Source organism: Asparagus officinalis, chromosome 10 (genome assembly GCF_001876935.1).
Source record: "Asparagus officinalis chromosome 10, Aspof.V1, whole genome shotgun sequence".
Classification (NCBI taxonomy): domain Eukaryota; kingdom Viridiplantae; phylum Streptophyta; class Magnoliopsida; order Asparagales; family Asparagaceae; genus Asparagus; species Asparagus officinalis.
The window spans coordinates 47,576,903-47,597,395 of record NC_033803.1 but is presented as its reverse complement, the minus strand read 5'-3'; the positions used below and the strand labels follow the sequence as shown (position 1 = coordinate 47,597,395).

Below are 20,493 nucleotides of genomic sequence, written 5' to 3'. Positions count from 1 at the left end.
GAAACAAACAGCCCCTAGGTATATTAATTTATAAATATTGTTATCATATATATTATTTTTTAGATCTTATTAATTAAGGGATGTCAATTTATAGGATAAATGATATTTTAGCGCATTATCTCGCACACAAGGGTTCATTTCGACAACGAACGCCCAAAAAGCAGGTTCCTATTTTAACTCCACTTTTTGTACAGCGCCCACGCGCGAAGCAATAAATAAATTAAATAGATAAATAATAAAGCACCTACCGTTCCTCGCTATCTCACGTTCTTTATCAGAATTCCAAAAACAAAACCCCAAATTAAAATAGAAAACAACGAAAGAGACAAATTAAACGGCGATCGCCATCACAAGCTCCAGCGATCAAACCCTCGAAAAATCCCAACATGGATTCTTCGTCCTCCTCCTCCTCAACGGAGCCAAATTTCCACGATTTTCTTGCTCGATTGCGCAATCCAGCTTCTGCCGATCTCGTCCGATCCATTAAAAGGTCCTCTTTCCGATTAATTCTGTTTTCTTTGTTCTTTTGGGTCGTTTATTAAGGCAGAATTGTCTGGAAGTAGCTGTTGTTTGTGTTTGTTTGATGTTTTTCCGGGGTTTTGGCTCTTGTTTGAGCAGCTCCCGTCGCGTGTTTGGAATTGAATTGTGTTGAGATATTACGCGTTACGTTTTCTTGATTATGACATGAATTTTTTACTTTAGAGGTCTGAATTAGATGTGGTAAGCTTTGATCGGTTGTTGGATTATGGATTTTAGTTAATTCAGATAATTGAACTTTTAGGATTTTCATCTGAGTTTATTTGAATACGAAGAACTGGAAATTGGTGAGACGTTTCAATCTTGTTTCTTTTGATGTCCTTGTCCAGGATCAGGAGATTATATGATGCCAGGTGTTTAGTTTTATATTGAATTTAATGTTGTAGAGTTTCAAAATCTTCTTTTGATTATCTGCCTTGAAAGAAAAAGCTTACTTCTTTGCTATTGAATTTATCCTTTATGATATGAAGTTTGTTTCAAGCAGCTGGTGTCTTTTAGATGTAGATCAGGTAATTGGACTATTTAGTTGTGATTCCTATAATTTCTTCTATTGAATTTCAGTAAACCGGGGATGCCGGATTCTTGATGGTTTTCCAAAATTGTTTCCTGGGCATTCTTTGCTGCTTGATAACTAATACCGACCTTTTTGTTCCTTTGATATCAGAGAAGTTCCTAAACTAAGAGATCAAGTGGATGGTTAAATTTGATGTGACTGAATTAATGTCTTCAAGTGATTATTGCATCTTATATGCAAATTTTTGTTTGGGTAATTTTATTGTTCTTTATGGTGCTTCTTTCGGCAGATTGTTAAACAGCTCACTGTTTATTGCTTGGATGATTGAATGATTGATCTTTATATTTTATTTTTTTGAAAAATGGAGTCATTTTGTAGTAGTTTCAGTTTGTGCAATTTCTCCTGTTAATGTTATGTTTAACTTTCAGTTTTTTTTGTTGTTGTTTTGGTTTGTTTAAATGAAAATGCTTTGTTTTTCAGTTTTTTTTTTGTTGTTGTTTCGGTTTGTTTTAGTGAAGATGCTTTGTTTAGTAAGAATAACTCAAGATATAGTTGTCTCGATAATGTTTACTTCTTTTTATGTTGACTTTCTTGCAATTCATTTCTCTTTTAATTCTCTTGATAATGTAGCGGTTATAATTAATATTGGTCATTATTTGACTGTTTATGTTTGAGATATCTGCTTTACCTGATTATTCTGTGAGGCAAAAAGCTTCTTTGGACATGTAGCTTTTTAGTGTTTGGACTCACTTATTGCCTACCTTGTTGGTTGACATGTGTCCCCTCTGGTTTCGTCTGTTAAATGGTGATGCAAATTAAAAATTCTTTCAGTAAGCTTGGAACAATAAATCTAAGAACTTTTTATCTAAAAGAAGTAAGTATGTGAATTTGGTGAGACGCTTTATTGGTATTTGTAGTTTAGAAAATCTAAAGACATTAAAGGGTCTTAAAAGATACTTTGTTGCTGAAGAATTGAAAATGATCGTGATATGTTGTTACTTCTAGGTGATTTACTATGTACTTTTCCCTAAACAGAAAAGGTAAATATGTAAGTTAGACGGTAAATATACTTGAATAATGTTTAGCTTCAAAAATTGAAAAGAAATTTTAAAAAAAGTTGATTGTTCTGTAAGGGGATTATCGTTGCAGCTAAGAGCTGATAATTGTAGTGAGTTTAATCATTCAGCTAAACAATTAGCAAGGGTTTTATTTTTGCTAGGTGATTTTATTATTTCATTTAAACACTACCCGATAGTGCCGTATTGGACTCCTCAAATTTCATGTCCATGTAAAGACATACGCTCTTCTTTCATTGTTGTTGAATATTCAAGTGTTGACTAGCAACTCTTGTTTAATGGTCGTCCAATGTGCTTGCAATAATAACATTAACACTGTCAGTTTCTTAGCTTTCTCTTACTTTAGATCATGCAATGCATTTTTTTCTTGTATGTAGTAATAAGCTTTATTACTTGATTAAACTATTTAATCTTGATTTTTCTAATTTCTTGTGCTGATTAAACTGTGTATAATTTGCAGCTTCATTGTGTCTTTTACGTTCCATACAACCAATACCGAAAATGACAGCAGAAAGTTGCAAGATTTTCTTATGACAATGAAGGCTAATATAAGGGAGCATCCTTTGTGGATTAATTGCACCGATGAAGAAATAGATAGTGCGCTGTTGAGGTAATTACATGCATGAAAGAACAATCTTAACATTTAGGTGGTGCACATTTATGATATGTTAATGTATATTATATTTATTGAATCCTTATTGCATTGGAACAGTTCTTATCTCATTCTTTGTGCCTGTTGTGTAATATGTCCTTATTTCATCTTTAGTTTATGATGTTAACAATTTGACACTAGCTGGCATTACTTTTATTTTATGTTCACATCATAGCCCACCATCTAAATACAGTTTGCACTTACTTCTAGTGGCGGAGCTGGAAATTTATAACAATGATGTCACAATATATATTTAAAGGCAATATAGTCTAAACTTTAATGAAATACAAAAAATATATGAACTAAACACAATTACAATTGGCTCCTACATGTCTTCAACTCTTCATGTTTTGAAATTGTTGCAATAATAGACTCATTAGAAATACCACTAAATATATTCTCTTCAATATAGTTAAGTTACTATGTTGTCATTCATCTATTGATGTATTATGCAGACACTTCTTTATAAATTTAACTAAAGAATGATATTTCTAAAGATGCCATTGTAATTAATAATATCAATACTAACTTAATAAACAAATATATCAACAGATACACAACATCTTTTTTCCCTCTTTTTATAAAACTATTGCTCTCTTTGGTATATGGTATCTTAGAATTGTGTCTTTTAAATTAATGGATTATCTTTATGTAGGATAACTTTATTTTGGGCTTGGGCCTTTGTGGGTTAAGGGGTTATTTGGTGTCACTTTATAATGTTTTCATAAACTAAGCTTATACGTTTTTCAATGTGACGGTGGTGTCACTTGACACCACACTCTTATGAGTACCTCCGCCCTTGCTTACTCCATGCCAAGGTTTTGAATATTCGATACCAGGGAAATATCAGATGACCAAAGTTCATATTAGATTGTAGATATCGAGGAAATATCGAGGGTATGTAACAAATATTGGATTGCCATATTGAATGATGTGCACATATAATATAATGTCCCAAAATGTAATTTAAACTTATTTAATGAAATCTAAGCATACAAAAATTGTAAATAATATATGTTTATGATCACCAGCCTGTCACGCCCCGAAACTACAGCGAAAATTTGTAAATGCGGGGTGCGTGACAGCAGCGATCCGTGCACGAGATAATTCTTATGCACGGGTCAAGCCTGGCACTTCATATCACATTGTTTATCACAAAATATTCATAAATCTGCTGATGATAGAAGTCAGAGAAACTATATATGTATATAATCGGTACTTACAACCCACAAGCTCACCGTTATAAACATTTTTACAAAAAAAATAAATTGTGCTGAAGGTAACATAAAAAAGAAGAGTCTCTCAGCCAAAAGCTCAAACCAAAAGTTCGACTAGTATGAAGCTACGGCGGATCTGAAAAAAATTTAAAAACAACGGGGTGAGCTAGCGCTCAGTGAGAACATTTCTCACTAGAGTTCCTAGATAACTAACAAAATAGTAATAAGAATAATTCTTAGAAACAACGAATTACAAGTTTTGCATGAGAAATTCAAAGATAGCAAAATACGATCCAAATATCATAATATTATTGACTTTAAAAAATGCAACAATTGTATTTTTTTTCTTATGTGCAACTAAATATACTGTGAAGTTTCTTGAAATCACACCCTTTTTGAATCAAGGTAAACATTAAGACGGAAAAGAACTACTAATTTATACAAACCAGAGAATTATTGTTTTCTCAATTTCACAGTCAATTATCAAAATCTTAATTCTCGATGAGTTATTCATGAATATAAAAGTCACCTCATAGGTCACACGAATGTTACAAATTATAGCCAGTAGCAAGGGAATGCGTAAAACACATCAAATTGATAGATAATTCCCGGGAATCGAATGCACCTAACTCTGTCATAGGTTACTGGCCAAATACAGAGGAGCCAGAATAAATTTTAGAAGGGCTAATACAGAAGGGTCAATACAGATGGGCCAAATAAAGGTGCATTCACCATATGGCAGGCAGAAGTAATCCATAGTGGACTATTTGAGGGCTTGAAAATATCGAGATCACATGTCCAATGAGTAATACATTGCATATCAGAATTTACAAATATTTTCAAATAAAGTTGACAAGGTAAAACTCCTCATTTTAGTTAAAACAGTTTACGGATTTGTACTTTTTCTTTTATCAGATACTAAGTCACGAAAAATCTTTGAATCCGTTAAACTGTTGAAATACATTCCAAATACTTTATCAAAAACTTTCAGATAAAACAATGCCCACAATTATTTGAAAATTGCATGAGAGCCAAATTTATTTTTCATATTTTACATAAAAATCAATTTTGCTTTTCATATATTGTACGAGGCTAACATCGTATTATAGGATAAACCACAACAGAAATAGATCAAATCTTTATATACATGAAAATGACATATTATTTATTTTTTTATCACAAGATAAATCAAATATAATACTCATACAATTTCATATTATAAAATACTAGCGAGAAATGTACTCACCTCTAGTGGACACGATTATCCCAAAATATTAGTCCCTTTGATATCAACCAGATCCTATAATATAAGATATAGGACTAATTATTAACTCAAGACAAACATATATTATAGGTAAATCAATTCATAATCTAGAGCCTAATAAATTTAGATATAAACAATAATAATTAAATTCTACAATACATATGAGCTTATTGTTAATTTTAGCAATTTATCAAAAATTTTATAACTCTCATATACTAGCTTCTGGACTTCCTAATAATTTATGATAAGACAGGGGGTTATAGGGAATTAATCAAGCCAATAGTTATCTTTTATTCTTCAAATTGGACTTGTTTGCAAATAGAGTAATTGATAGGGGTCTATATGTAATTATTTTGTTCATATATGATCCTAGATTTTTCTGTTAGTGTTTATTTACAATCTTTGTGGCTTTTAGGGACTTAGAATGAATTATCCTCCACCCAAGAGGGTTTGTTAACAAAGCTAAAAATAAGTAAGGGGGTTTTTATAAAATTTTCTCCCTTTATATGAATTTCACCTAATTATCTTCCTTCTTCATATGTTCTTTCCTTTCTTTTTTTTCGGCTGGAGGCATCTGAGGCACCTCTCTCTCCCTCTCTCTCTCTCTCTCTCTCTCTCTCTCTCCATGACTACAAGATGGTGACGAGAATCGCTGGCGACCAGGAGAGGCCGACGGCAGACCCTCGTCAGATCTAGGTCAGTATATTTATTTATTTATTTTTCAATCTGTTTCATGCATCCTAAATACATAAAAAAAATCCTTTGTAAACCCTAGATTTTTAACTTCATATTCATAACAAGTTAACTTCCTCATTCAATTTACTATGATTTACTATGAAATTTGAAAGGAGATTATACCTTAGGATCCTGATTTGTTGCCGTGATCTTCTTTTCTCCATTCATAAGCCTTCTATTGATTCAAAGAGAGACAGTTCTCCGTCTTTTTTGTGGGTTTTCTTTGATGATTTTTTTTCTTTGTTTCATTCCTCAATCTCCTGATTTCTCGGCTTAAAGAGAAGGTGAGATGCCGGTAAACTTCTCTTTTTATATATATATTATATAAAAAGAGAAGTTGGGGTTCCAGGGATTAACCGAAAATAACCACGTCGCTTTTGGGACTCTCCAAGAAGCTCTAAACGAGACAGCTCAAGCTGTCGGTAAACTTCTCTTTTTATATATATTATATTATATTATATATATATTTATATATACTAGTATGCCATACGTGCGTTGCTCGTGATGCATATTAAAAAACTACATGAGTTTAAATATTTGAAGACCAAGTAAATTTTCACTCATCAAATTATGAACCCCACATAATAATTTAAAACCCGCCTTGTCAAAACTCAAAGAGACAGGACATCTGTCAACAAATATAAACAATTAATCTAAAAGACACAGAACCAGCTCCACACTTCATATACACTATCATCAGTTCAAGGTGCTCAAAATCAAAATAGAACCATTTGCTGCATATGTCAAAGTTCCATAAGTTACTAATTTTATACTAGGAAAATTATTTCTTTCCTCTCAGTTTCACTCCCAAGACCCTCTCCAGTTTGGTAATTATTTGCTGATTTGGAATTGCCTTTCCTAATGCTTACTCTTGAATCACTTGAGGCTTTTCATGGATGAGCTGCAACATCAAGGATGTATGTTAGTCTACAATTTTCAGCGAGTCATTAATTGAAACCGGATAAAGTGACGAGAAAATACCTGTATAATTTTTGCTTGGCTGAATTTTTATCCATTTGAGCTTGCATTATGATTTTCTTCAGTTCAGTTCGGACTCTCTCACCTTACCAAATTAGGACAAGGTAAACAATACAAAACAAAAAAGGAGCAAGTATTATTACTCATCACCATCAATACATTCCTGTGAAAAGCTCAAAAAAGTATGAAACCTAGTATTCACATTAACAGTGTAGATAATATTCAATGAGTAATTGAAACTTCATGCATGTTTCAGACTAATATCAAGTGGGTGTTGTCTCAAAAGTTATGATGCATGTTTCAAACTTTTGCTGTTTAAAGCAATGAAACAAGAAACTGGAGCTGATTCTGAATTGGAAGTTGAAGTAAATGAAAATAAAAAAATTCCTTGCAAAACAAAAGTCCTGTTGTTCAAGAAAAGAGAACATCTTATTCATTTCATAGTATTTCAATAACCTTTGTTGCTATGTTCAACATGAATGAGAATTTTAACTCATTCAACCTTTGGATTAATTAAAAGTACACGCATTATCACCTGAAGTTCTCAAGAGATTTACCAACCCACAACTAAATATTTGGAAACCAAGTAAAGTAGTACATCTTCACATAGATAACTATGGAAGGAAGTAAATAAGTTTGTCTCCAAAGTCCTAAAATTTATAACGCCTCAATCATGTCCTCTCACTGACCTTGATACCGTTAATTAAGCATATCCCGTGACAGCAGAAGATGTTGTAGTTAGGGGGGGGCACACTGATAACAATGATTTATAATTACTTCTTTTTCCTTTAAGATTTTCATGTAAACAATGCTCAATGACACAACTAAGAATTTAAGGGTAACATCATAATTGATCCTTTAAGATTTTCATGTAAACAATGCTCAATGACACAACTAAGAATTTAAGGGTAACATCATAATTGAGGTTGTTCTAATTCTCACCCCATGATGCTCAATGACACAACTAAGAATTTAAGGGTAACATCATAATTGAGGTTGTTCTAATTCTCACCCCATGATGTAAATAGTAAAACATGCATATGGTTGATGATAACTGCAATATATTCAGATAACTTTGTGAAATACCTTGGCGGATTTGAAGAGCTCATCGAGGACTTCAAATAAGTTGGATGCACATGAACAACAAATTTTATGTTCTGTGACACAGAGAATTTGGACCAAACATTAGAGATTCTTTTAAATGTTTTTATGAATAAGGAAATATATATAAATCCTTGAATATAAAAAAATTTGCAAACAATACCAGAAATGATAATTAATAAGAAAGGGCAGGTATAACCGAATCTCTAATGTTTTTAATTTATACCGTCCAAATTTTTATTACTAAGATGATATTAATTATTGAACAAGGTAATATTCTTTGCAACATAAAGAAGGAACTCCTATTTATACTATTATTAATAATTATAATTATGTGCACTACTAAGAAAGGAAAAAAAGTCATAATAATTATGTTCTGTGTATCTAAGGACTGGCTGAGTTCTAGTACCAGTATCTTGAGCATCAGCCTCACCAACATGCAAACTTCTAATAACAGTGATTTATGAACTCTATATTATGCACAGTTTCTTATTGAGTTTTCTCCATCTCAATGGCTATGGAATATTATCCAACAACGCACAGGTAACCAATATAATAAAATACCTATTTTGTAGCTATTGATGATGTGATGATATCACCAAGCATAACCTTTTTAGATCTTCTCATTAGCTTCGATCGGGTTTGCTGCATCAATTTCTTATTATTTTTCCCCGTTGTTGTCATCCTATATTTAAGACATGTATTATTTAAAAAAAATTATATTAGGAAAGATTTTATTTTCATAAGCATCATCATTCTTTAATAGCGTGTGCTTCAGTAATGTTTGAGTCTAACAAAAATATTATTGCAGCCTTTGATGAAAGTTGCGGAACTCATGTATTCATTATATAGTTACTCTTTAATTATATAAAATTTTGAGAACAATTAAAGTCAAAAGTCTTACCCATATATCTATTTGCAGTCATATTAATTATTGCTATAATTGGTTTTTGTTTTTTCTTGTTTTTGAATATGTGACCTTCTTTCTCTGCATGCTCTCCCCATAATGTTAATACCAATGGATCCATCCTGTGTCAATTACAACAAATTATTAAATTGATATGTTAGTATTTTAGTTTTTGTAAGTGAAAATATATTTCATCTTTAAAAACGCTTACTCTTCATTCATTATTGTGATCTCCCTTCTAACTGATGTATTTGTTGTGTACAATGGTCTCACTGAAGCGATGAATCCTAACACATCTGTATAAACATTAAAATTTTAGTGAAAGTGAAGGCATAGCCACCCGAACAACCAGCAATCTCCACGGAGGCTGCCCCTCTCCCCCTCCCCTCCTTTTTCACCTGAGAAGGAAGCTAATTAGTGGGTTGATTAAGTGTGCCAGCGTAATTTAGTTCTATGTTGAAAAAATAACAATATGAAGGAATATACCAAGTATATTTTCTGACAGGGAAAATCTCAAATATGAAGATTTGGCAGTAAATTTAAAAATTATTATATATTTTGAGGGTATAGGTAAAAATACTTAATATAAATGACATAGAATAAACTGAATTCATCTTATGCCTGAAATCTAGCATGCATACACTCCTTTCACGAAGAAAATTTTAAATAAATCAATCAATACACGAAGCACTAAATGTAGGAAGTTTTGGTTAGGAGTAGCTGAAGTTGAAAGTGCAGTGTCCTCCTGATGTAGCGCTTTCTAAATATTAGACAGAAGTAGAAAAGAAATTATAGAATAAGTTCTAAACATATAAGTTAAAGTTATTATCAACTCCAAGTTACGAAGCAGCAGGAAAATCACAATGAAGGAAATTTCAACTATAAGAGAAACTTTCAGACAGGAAGCACATGAGATTATCTGTCCAAAACTTGAGCATCCTGAAGTGTGAGATTATTCTCTAATAATAATTCCTGTGTGTAACAAAGCAAGAAGCAGAAGACTAAATAATTCAAAATCAGAATTAACATGAGAGAAAAAGAAAAGATTTTCATAGTCTACTCGCTAAGAGGTTTCTAAACTTTGATTTATTTGGTGACCACCTCCAAAATGCTAACCTCATCAAACTGCAAACACTAAAGCCAAAAGAAGAAGAAAAATTTATACCTCGTCAAGCTCCAGACCAATCTGAGAAGCATCTCCATCACCAAATCTCTCTGTGTAATCAAATATTAGCGCACGCATCTCAGTGTAGTGTTGACACACATATATTCACAATTAAAGAGATGAAATTAAGAAAATAGTTACAATGTAATCCAAATTGTGATGTGGAGTATCCAGTGCCATCCACAGTATCCTGAAGTGTAATTTGCTCTCTTGTACCAACATGACGATCATCAAAGTTAATGCAGAGAAACATTTGTCATGTGAGCAAGAAGGACAATGGTTATAGCCTACGTTACTCGGACATGGTGATTTGGCCGCCGTACCGGTGTCGATACGACCCGACACCGATCCGGGTACGAAATACGGGTCGGATACGGTGGTTGGCACTCGGATACGGCGAGGTGTGTGAATCGACAAAACCAAAAAAATAAAGAAAGAAAAAGGAAGGAGGCGACGGCGAGCTTCGAGGAAGGAGTCGGAGTCGGCGACGAGCTTCAAGGGAGGAGTCGGAGTCGAGATTTGAGGGGCGACGAGCTTCAAGGGAGAATAGTGACAACCCGAGCGCCGAGCCCTAGAATCAACTGGGAGTGAGATCTGCAGGAGGAGAGAGGAGGGAGAGAGGAGAGGATCTCCTTGGGTCTGAAGGAGGCGGCGGAAAGAAGCAGGAGAAAATAAAGTGAACCCTAGCCCTTAGAACCCTTTTATTTGTGTATCCTTTGTAAATAAAAAATTGTATACTTATAGTATCTTGTATGGGTAGCATTTGTATGGGTAGCAATAGCATTTGTAAATAAAACTTGTAATATTTACCTTGTAATATTTATATGGGTAGCATTTGTATGAGTAGCATTTGTAAATAAAAATTTGGGCTAGGATTGTAATATTTTGTAAACTTGTAATATTTATCTTCCATTTCAACAATATACTTATAATATTTTGAGGAATGCTTGTAATTTTTTGAGGAATGCTTGTAATATTTTTTATTGTCGTATCCCCGTACCCGTGTCGAAATTTAGGACGGTGTCCCCGTATCCAAAAATTTTAGAAATTTCGTATCGGACACTCGGATCCGCACCCGTATCGGATACTCGTACCCGAGTCCATGTAACGTAGGTTATAGCACTCTACATTACAAGATCATTATTTCACCACACATGCGTTTATCCAAATTATCTCCAGCATAGACTGAATCTACGTAACCAATACAGATATAAATGGAGCATATGCAAAAGTGAAAAGGAAAAGAAAAATGAATCTGTAGACAAAAGAGAAGCAAACCTTCGAGACATCCAATTGATTATTCATTCTGATCTTATCGACATTTTGCAGCGACAAAGGCAATTTTGCCTGGTTCTGATCTACACAAGAAGGTGCACTTCCCTTCAGAATTATAGCAAGTTCTTCCTCATATTTGTCATTACTAAGCTGGCAGCGAGGAACCGAGAAATACAGTTTCATTACTGGAATATTAGATTCATACGCAGAAGGGAAGAAACCCCCAAATGATACAAATGACTCCATCAGGCTACAGCATATTCCAACCCAGTATTAACAAATTATAAATCCAATTAAGATCATACATTAACTTCAAATACCATCCTCTACTAAGTTAATCATGTTGTTTCAAAAATCATAAGAGGAAATCTAAATAAGATGGAGGATGGTATAAAAAACTGCTCAGCAAAGCTAGTTGAGAAATCGAATTTTGCCTTGAATAGGAACAAATTGGCTAACAAGTAACATAAGCTGTCACTAGCCTGATATTATGGTCACTACAAATATATGAGCTGATCACGATAATATATACCAAGAACATGAAATGCTAGCAATTGTTTTCCTCAACAACTACAATTTAAATATATCAATAACTTCAACAGCATCAAGTTGGTAGTGAAGAATTCCAACCAAAGAACATGAGAAAAGAGTAACTCTGCTCTATACCCTTTGCTTCTTTTAAAATGGGACCAGTGTGATTACAAATATAATTAAAAAGAACAACATAATCTTTGGAAGCTACCCAAATTGGATGAAATGTTTGTACAGAATGTAGCTGTTGGTTTGCAAGAGTATATAACAGCTAAATACCAGATGTTAAAATTGAAAAATATACCTAGATGAAGTATAGAAAGGAAGCTACTTCACAACAGTAGATAAAATGGCTCAGTATAATTGAAAAAATGGGAGCACATGATGATTTAGAATCAAATTCAACAGAAATAAGTTAAGTCACCAAAGCATATTCTCTTATAAGATGGACATGGAAGTACTTAGGTGCATTTCATAGCAGACAAGGAACCAGACAAGAACTTATTGTGTCTTTGATAACAAGAGATTTGTTTGACTAATTAACTAACAGGTTCAAGCATTGCATATAAGGTTAACCTGCACGAAGTTTGTAGAAATGTTGGCTTTGAAGTTCTTCAAAACATAGTTACTGAAGGCTTGAGTTGAGATGAATTAATTAAAAAGTGAAGAAATTATGATAAATACCTAAATAGAAACTTAAAGGAAAAAGTGAACAACAGATGAAGAAAAGGAAAACAATATTGTTCGACAGGGAAAATGAAATACTACATGCCATAACTAATGCGGTTTTGGACAATATGTACGTAGTTTAAAATAAATTAAACGAACGACCCAGGAAAAATATTTTTTTAACAGATAAACTTACACATAATGTTTTAACAGCTTGTGAGCCAATACATTAAAGCATTAGTTATTATGTGCTTAAGTTTCTAAATTTAGGAGCTAGTTAATAAACTAAAGCTTATTTTAGTTGCTGCTTTACAAAGGAATTAATTTCACAGTCCTTTTGGACCTAAAGCCTGTACATTAAAGCATTAGTTATTATACATCAAAAAGAACAAAGATAATAGCAATATGAGACAACATTTTTAAGGAAAACTTGCACGTAGTTTAATAAACTACATAATTGCACCTTTAATAAAATAGTTAAGTGCAAAACAAAATGGACATAAAGAGCACACCTAATCGAAGTGTTAGAAACTCAATACTTTCCCACCAATCAAAAATATCATCAAAATCATGGTTTTGTATGTTGTCAGTAATCATATGGAGAACCACGTCAATAACCTCACACTTGTATGTTTAACACACACATCAACTCCAATAACTTAACATAAGCCTACAGAAGTAAAGTGCTAGTTTTCAACAAAGTATCAAGTAGACTCATAGTATTCATTGTCTTTTACTAAGGGTTTTTTGAGTTCTAAACTATAAGTAATACAGGTAGATATGCTTATAATACAAACATTCCAAAGTAAATGAAAATGTCATTGAAATCACTATAAATAATTAGCTCGCATCATAGAGATTCAAAGCATAGAGCGAAGGAAGAACATAAATCTTGACGGTCTACTGACTGCAGGTTGCCTGGCCGCTGAAGTAATCAGCTGCAGCTGCAAATCCTAATCCTTGTCAAGCGTCGGGTACCTCGACAGAAACTTCATGTAAGTCTCATAAGTTGTAGACCAACCCATCACCTAAAACCTCCACTTCTTCATCTCCAAAGACCGAGTTATCTCCTTCACCAAGCAATTCAACAAATCATCACCCAAACTATCCAGTTCCTTCAAATCTCCAATCCCCACGACAATCTCTATTTTGGAAGCATAACAAAAAAAATCAAGTTCTCTCTATTTTGGAGGTTAAATCAAAAAAAGAAAAGAAAAAATAAAAATAACATAGAAGAAATTAAGCAAGCATAATAGAACTTAAACACACAAGAAAAAAAAAATCCACATTCAGATCAGCAGTAGATCAGAACCAAAATAGGTCAGAACCTAAGTAAATCATAAGTGAAGTATAACAACAACTAACCTCAATTAAGCGTGAACTCCAAAAGCGTCGCGTGAACTCCAAAAACGTCGTCTTTGCTCCATCAAAACTGAAGCATTACGCTATTTATAAAGGCATGTGGGGGCGGGGGAGGGGAGAGGTGGAGAAACGGAAGAATCCGAAGAACAGAGTGGAAGAGGCGGCAGGGCGGGGTGAGAAACGCGAAGAATCGAGATGAAGAAATGAAGAACGAAAGAACCGTAGGATGATAGAGAACGGAGTGGGCGGGTGGTGGAGCAGAGAGATAAGTAGCGATGAAAGAGGGAGGGGGGATGAGGAGGCAAGGGATTCATCCGTTTCTCAAAGGTTGAGAAACGAAAGAATCAGAGGTCAGAGGTGAATAGAAAGGGGGAGAGGGGCGCGGGGGTTGGAGGAGTAGAGGAAAGGGCGTGTATTAATTGATAAATTGATTATTATCATATACTTTTTCTAGATAAGTCATGAATTATGGGGATGAAGTATGAGACTGGAAGAGGCATGTATTAATTTAATTGATCATTATCATATACTTTTTCTAGATAAGTCATGAATTATGGGGATAAAAATAGAATTAATAAAATTGAAAGGGGTAAAATGGGTATGCAAAAGTTGACACTTGTTTTCTCTTTTAGAAGTAGTATAGATTTATCATTTTTTATATTATATACATATTTTTATCTGGGCTACTACACAACCAATTGTAGAAACTTACTTAGTGAAACGAGCCTAAGAGAATTTTGTTAAAAAATTTCATAGGACTAGAATTTTTGCTAAAAAAAATTAAAGAAATTTTGTAGAGCTATATCATTTTGCAATAAACTATATAAAAGGATGTATCAACCAACATATTGGTTGATATATCAGCCAACGTATTAGTTGATATATCTTCCATGTTGGGGATATATTACCCAAAATTGCCAAAAGTTGTAAAGAATATTGAGACCATATCATTTTACAGTAAGCCTTATAAAAAGATATATCAGCCAACATATCAGATATATCGTGGATATTTAAAACAATGCTTCATGCCCATCCATCCACACTCAAAACGTATGAGCATGTGTTAAATGCGCACAAGTGCATACATCAGATAGAAGGAAAAAAGCAAATATAGAAAGAGAGAGAGAAAAAAGGAAGGAAAGGAAGAAATGAAGGAAGATAGAGAGAAAGAAATGAAGCAAAATAAGACAAATAGACAGAGAAGAAGGGACTGACCCAACCAACCCTTCAAAAAGAAGGGTGAGTCACGTAGAGTTCATAACTTCATATATGTTGTAAATACTCCCTCTTTGATATGAATGAACTTTCTCAGATATGCACCCAAATATAGGACAGTATTTTGCATGGACATATTCCTGTTCTATTTTTCATGGAGACCCACATAGAGTTCATGCATGTACCAATACGCCACCACCAAGTAAAGATGTTTAAACTTAATATCTATGCAGCCCAGGTGGAAAAACTTTGTCTGTTAAGATATGCATTTTTTGTTTTCCTCCTTTTCCCCTTATGTAGTTGAAGTTTAGACAATCTGTCTGTGAGGCACGTCTCAATTTTTTTGTGCATGCCTAATTGATTTCCTGTAGAATTCATGTGGATAACCAAAGTCCCGAAAATCTGATCATGTGAGTAGTGTTCATCTATTTTTGACACTGAAACTCAATGGTATGGTATGGATTGACTGAAAGCGATTCAAGGTTGGTCTTTGCAGAATTTCTTTCGCCCTCAGCTTGAAATTCATGCAACTTATACTACATTTAGTAGCAAATGGTTTTTAGGTTTATACCTGCTACTTTTTTTTGCCTGGTATTCTCATATGATACAGATGCAAATTCCTTGTAACATGATAGATTTTGGTTTTCTTGTGTGAAAATGCAGCTCAAAAACATTCTAGTCGAATAACATGTTGTGTGCTCATTGTAGGTTAAACAAGACCTATAAATTGCTACATTATACTGTTCCAAAGTTTTAATTTGGAAAAAAAGAACTGCATCTTGATAAAACACATATTAATTTCAGTGCTTTGGTTCCCTGTTCTTGTGAAACTGTGGTGGTGTTGATACTGATATATTTCATAGAAACTTGTTTACTACCACATTTTCCTTAGATTCCTTGTTCTTGTGATAAAACACATATTAATTTTCACTTTTGTTTTGTATTTAAGCTTATAATAGTTCTCATAATGAGCTGCAATCCTTTTTCCTGTACTTTTTATTTGTGTGCGCACATGTGTTTGATATCCACTGAGGGTTCCCTTTTAGCTGTGCGCACCTCTGCTGCTTTTTGCAGATAGAAGTACACCTAAAATTTGAAGTATCTTTTAAAATTTTATTGCAATACAGGGCCTTGAGAAGTATGTCATGAAAAAATTGTTCAGCCGCACGTTTGCTTCATGTCCAAGGATGTTAAAGCAGACTTGGAGCTATCCGAGAAAATTTGCTTGCTGCAGCATTTTATCAAGCCTGATCACTTGGATGTGCCTAAATCTCTTCAGAATGATGCATCTTTGCTGGTATGGTAGATGAGATGAGGTGACTTTTTAGTAGATTGTATGCTTAAAATATCTTCTTTGTAGCGAAACAAATAATTTCACCATGATTTATTCCTTATATATCCTGCAATTCGCGTGGTTTGAAGTTTCAGTGTACAAGAATTTTATGGTTTTACCTGTTATATAGTTGTCAAATTTCTATAGAATCTTGACAAATTTACAACAAATGTTCTTTTTGTTCATTGAATGAGTGTCCGCCTGGGGATGCAAATCATGCTGGTAGGGTCAGGCTAAATTCCAACCTAAGATTGGAATATTTTTCAACCCAAGCTCAATCTATTAGGTCGTTAGAAACGAGCTGGGTTCGGTTAGTTTATTTGGGTTAAGCAACTGAGAGAAACTTTTGCATAACAAAAAAAGTATACCCGTGAAGGAACGTGAACGGTCGTTTTCTATAAAGCCCCAAACTTCATGGTAGTTTTTGAAGTGTATTCTAGACCAAAAGTTTGTTGTGTCAGGCTGGTCAGGTTGGGTTAAAGGTCAACCTAAGCAAATCCAGACTTCGTACTTCTTGATTTTCTTTTTAGCCCAATCCTAATAGGGGATTGGCTAGACCAGGCAGTCTCAACTTGAATTGCACCCTTATTAGATGTTTGTTGTGCAATTATTGCATTACTCAAGCTGTCTCTAGAGAGAAGAAAGGGATATTTCTTCCTTTCTTGTTTTAGTCTCTTTTTTCCATCTGAATTATTATTATAGTCACCTGAAGGTAGATGCATAGAATGTATGAGTATGCCCCTAGTTTGTATCTGATATGGACTCTTTCTTACAGGAGTAATGTATGAGTATGCATAGAATTAAATGTAGCCTTCTTGTATTAATTATTTAATTTGTTGTTTTATTCAGTGGAAACAAATCTAATTTTAATTAAACTAGTAAAGTGCACGTGCGTTGCACGTGGGCATATTTGTTTAATATTGAAAATTTTAAATGTGGACCATAAAAATGAAGAAGTGAAGTGATGATTTAGATTTTACCAATATTCATGTAATTAAGCTGGTTTAGATTTTACCAATATTCATGAAATCTAAATAAAAGATGTAATAAGAGATTTGTGTGCTAAATCTAATGCCCTTACATAATAAAAATGGCCAGTAGCTGGAAGGACTTGAACGTATAGGGTAATGAGACAAAAAAGAACCAATTCATATCATGTTTCAAATTTAATTACATTGTCAAAGTCTATATCAATCATTAGCATTTGAAGCTGAAACAAAGCATACAGACAATAGGGTCGAATTTACTAAATAGCGGATATCTGACATGGATTAATAGAGTGGAAAAAATTATAACCCTATGCATGAACAAACTTATTTTGTAAACATAATAGCAATATTAAAAGATGATCTAATATTAGAGATGAGAGACCCGTCTTTGCTCAATTTACACTAAGGTTCAAGCTATTAGAGGAAATGTTAATTAATAAAAGCTTTCCCAAGTCAATTTCTTAAACTTAAAACTAAAATTGACATGTTTGAATGATGGTGGTATATCATGCGAAGGGACTTGTCACTTGTTGAAATTTCGTGACAATTATAAGAGAGACTACTTATGTCGCTTGTGTTCACTCACCCAAGATACGGATATTGACAAAATGATACGACAAGAGTCGTAGCAAAACAAACTTAACCATTTAGCCGACTCCCACAGTCGTCTCTTGGTCTCAGGGGAAGGAAAGACCTGGTCAACTCTCAAGATTTCTAGGCACAACGACTTCTTAGTCGAATCACAAGCTCTTGGCTCTTTATCAAGGTAAACACAAGGCACAACACATGATAGGCACAACGACTTCTCAGTCGAATCACAAGCTCTTGGCTCTTTATCAAGGTAAACACAAGGCACAACACATGATCGAATCGTCCAGTGTAACTCAACCATCATGGCTAATTACAAGACCTTGGTACCTCATCAAGGGATAAACCCAAGGCACAATCACAGAGACCTCAGCCCCACCAACTCATCAAGCCGACACTCTGGTGTGATAAACCCAAGGCACAATCACAGAGACCTCAGCCCCACCAACTCATCAAGCCGACACTCTGGTGTCGATAATAGAGGCGATATTGGTCGGCACGAGAGATCCTGACATCCCAGATGAGTCGACATCTTCATATCAACTCGAGAAACGGTTATTAGCTGAGAAGAGACGACATTCCAACCAGTCGAATAGGCCGATACTCCTAAGTCGACGCGAAAGGCGGTGTCGGTCGATCCTATCATCGAAGACGATCCTACTTAGGGCACTCGCCACTCACTCGATATTTCTCAGAAACGACTTAAGGGACACTCTCTGTTGTCGACTAAGTTGAGGAATCAACCCCGGCCTCAAGCCTCTTCTCCAGAGCATATATCAACACCTCAGTCCACCTCGAACAAGCCTTATCCAGATTTTGGCCAGATAGGTCTCCATGACTTGTCAGCTCAATCACGAAAATACGAAGACACAATCTCCCATAATAAAGTGACTTCCCCTCCAGTCGTCAGCCGACACCTGCAAGGTGAGGGATGATTCAGCATGTCAGCATGCCTTCTGTCACGCGCTCAATCATTCCCAGAAAGGACAGAGACATCCTCTTCAAAGTTGAAGTGATACCCCCAGTCGCCAGCTGATACCTGTAAAACGAGGGCTGACTTGGCTCTTAGCCCGCACTCTAACATCGCTTCTCCAGACTGAGATAAAGGTAACCTATCTTATCCCAATATAAAATGATGGGGGGGCACAGTTCTTAAAAAAGAAAGAGAAAAAAGAGATAGAGGGGCTGACGTAAATCCTCTAGGCAGGCACATTGCCGTCTCAAGAATCACATTGGTTCCAACCTTCCCTTTCCCCATTCGAATTTTATTAACTTGACCGTCGCAGGAACCACGGGGGAACCGATCCCCACCCTCTCACGAGTTCTTCTTGTCTGTGCAGTGCGCACATCAAGCCATCGTTTCAGAACCAGGTATAAAGTCGGAGAAGGGAGCGAGCCCTCAATCACCCTTCATCCCCCCACAACCATCCTATTCTGGATTATTTAGCTGTGTGATATTTAACATTGATAGTTAGCACCCACCATAGGGCCACTCTTCTTTTTCGAGAAGACATGCTAAATTTTGATCAAGGGTTTGATTCTACTCACCCTGAAGAACAACATCAGAGTTACATCATCCACGTTAAATGAAGTCAGAAGTTGTATCATTCAAGCTAAGGAGGGTTAGCTTTGGCTAAGAGGTACTAACATAAGTACAATCCTCGAAAGCCTCAGCAACTTATTCGGGGAGTATTTGCCAAGCGCACCATCAATTAGATGGTACAACGATCTTCAATCCCTCTAGAAAACCCTCCAGCAGAAAGACCCACCGTAAGGGTGGTTGTTTTTCTTGAAAAGTGACCCTGACTTCTAATCCCCATCACATAATGAATCTGGCTGGAACATATGATTTGATGAGGCCAAATATCACTGAAGCTCCAACTGTCGATAGCTCATATAAGCATATGAGTAGTGATTAAATCTGTGATAGGCGCATGGGACCATGAGGACTCTTTTAAGGAAACTCCCTTATATCAGGGGTGAGATTGCGAAAAAACTTAGGGTCTGTCAGCTGATTATTCACAGGAAGAATGATCTTGGTCCTTCAACCGACGCCTTCACCATTAAAGTTGCCTAAGCTCTGGTGGTCGAAGCATGCGACCTGCATGATCCTCATAAGGGAGAGTTCTTCATTCATAATATGGTCCAGTCCCCAGTACTCCCGAAGCTCTTTCAAGAAAACCGTCATGGTTTGTTATTTTCAGGGAGTACGATACCGGCTGGTGGATTCTTTACAAGAGAATTTTTACTACAAAAGGTACCATGTAGCTTCAGTTATGCCCCAAACTCTCACGAACCTGACCTAGAAAACGCCATTCAACATGATTCATAGCGTCTGGGCTGTTCCTTTTGCCAAAAGTCAGCATGTCAACCATCCGCCTTCAA

The 20,493-nt window shown here is 34.9% G+C and overlaps 1 protein-coding gene across 1 annotated transcript; it reads left to right on the top strand.

Annotated features, from left to right (window-relative positions):
* LOC109825990 (vacuolar protein sorting-associated protein 9A-like) lies at positions 266-16,863 on the top strand. The gene is made up of 3 exons (XM_020392927.1): positions 266-490; positions 2,588-2,737; positions 16,326-16,863. Exons 1-3 carry the CDS (start codon positions 387-389, stop codon positions 16,345-16,347), a joined length of 276 nt encoding a protein of 91 aa, XP_020248516.1. The 5' UTR covers positions 266-386; the 3' UTR covers positions 16,348-16,863.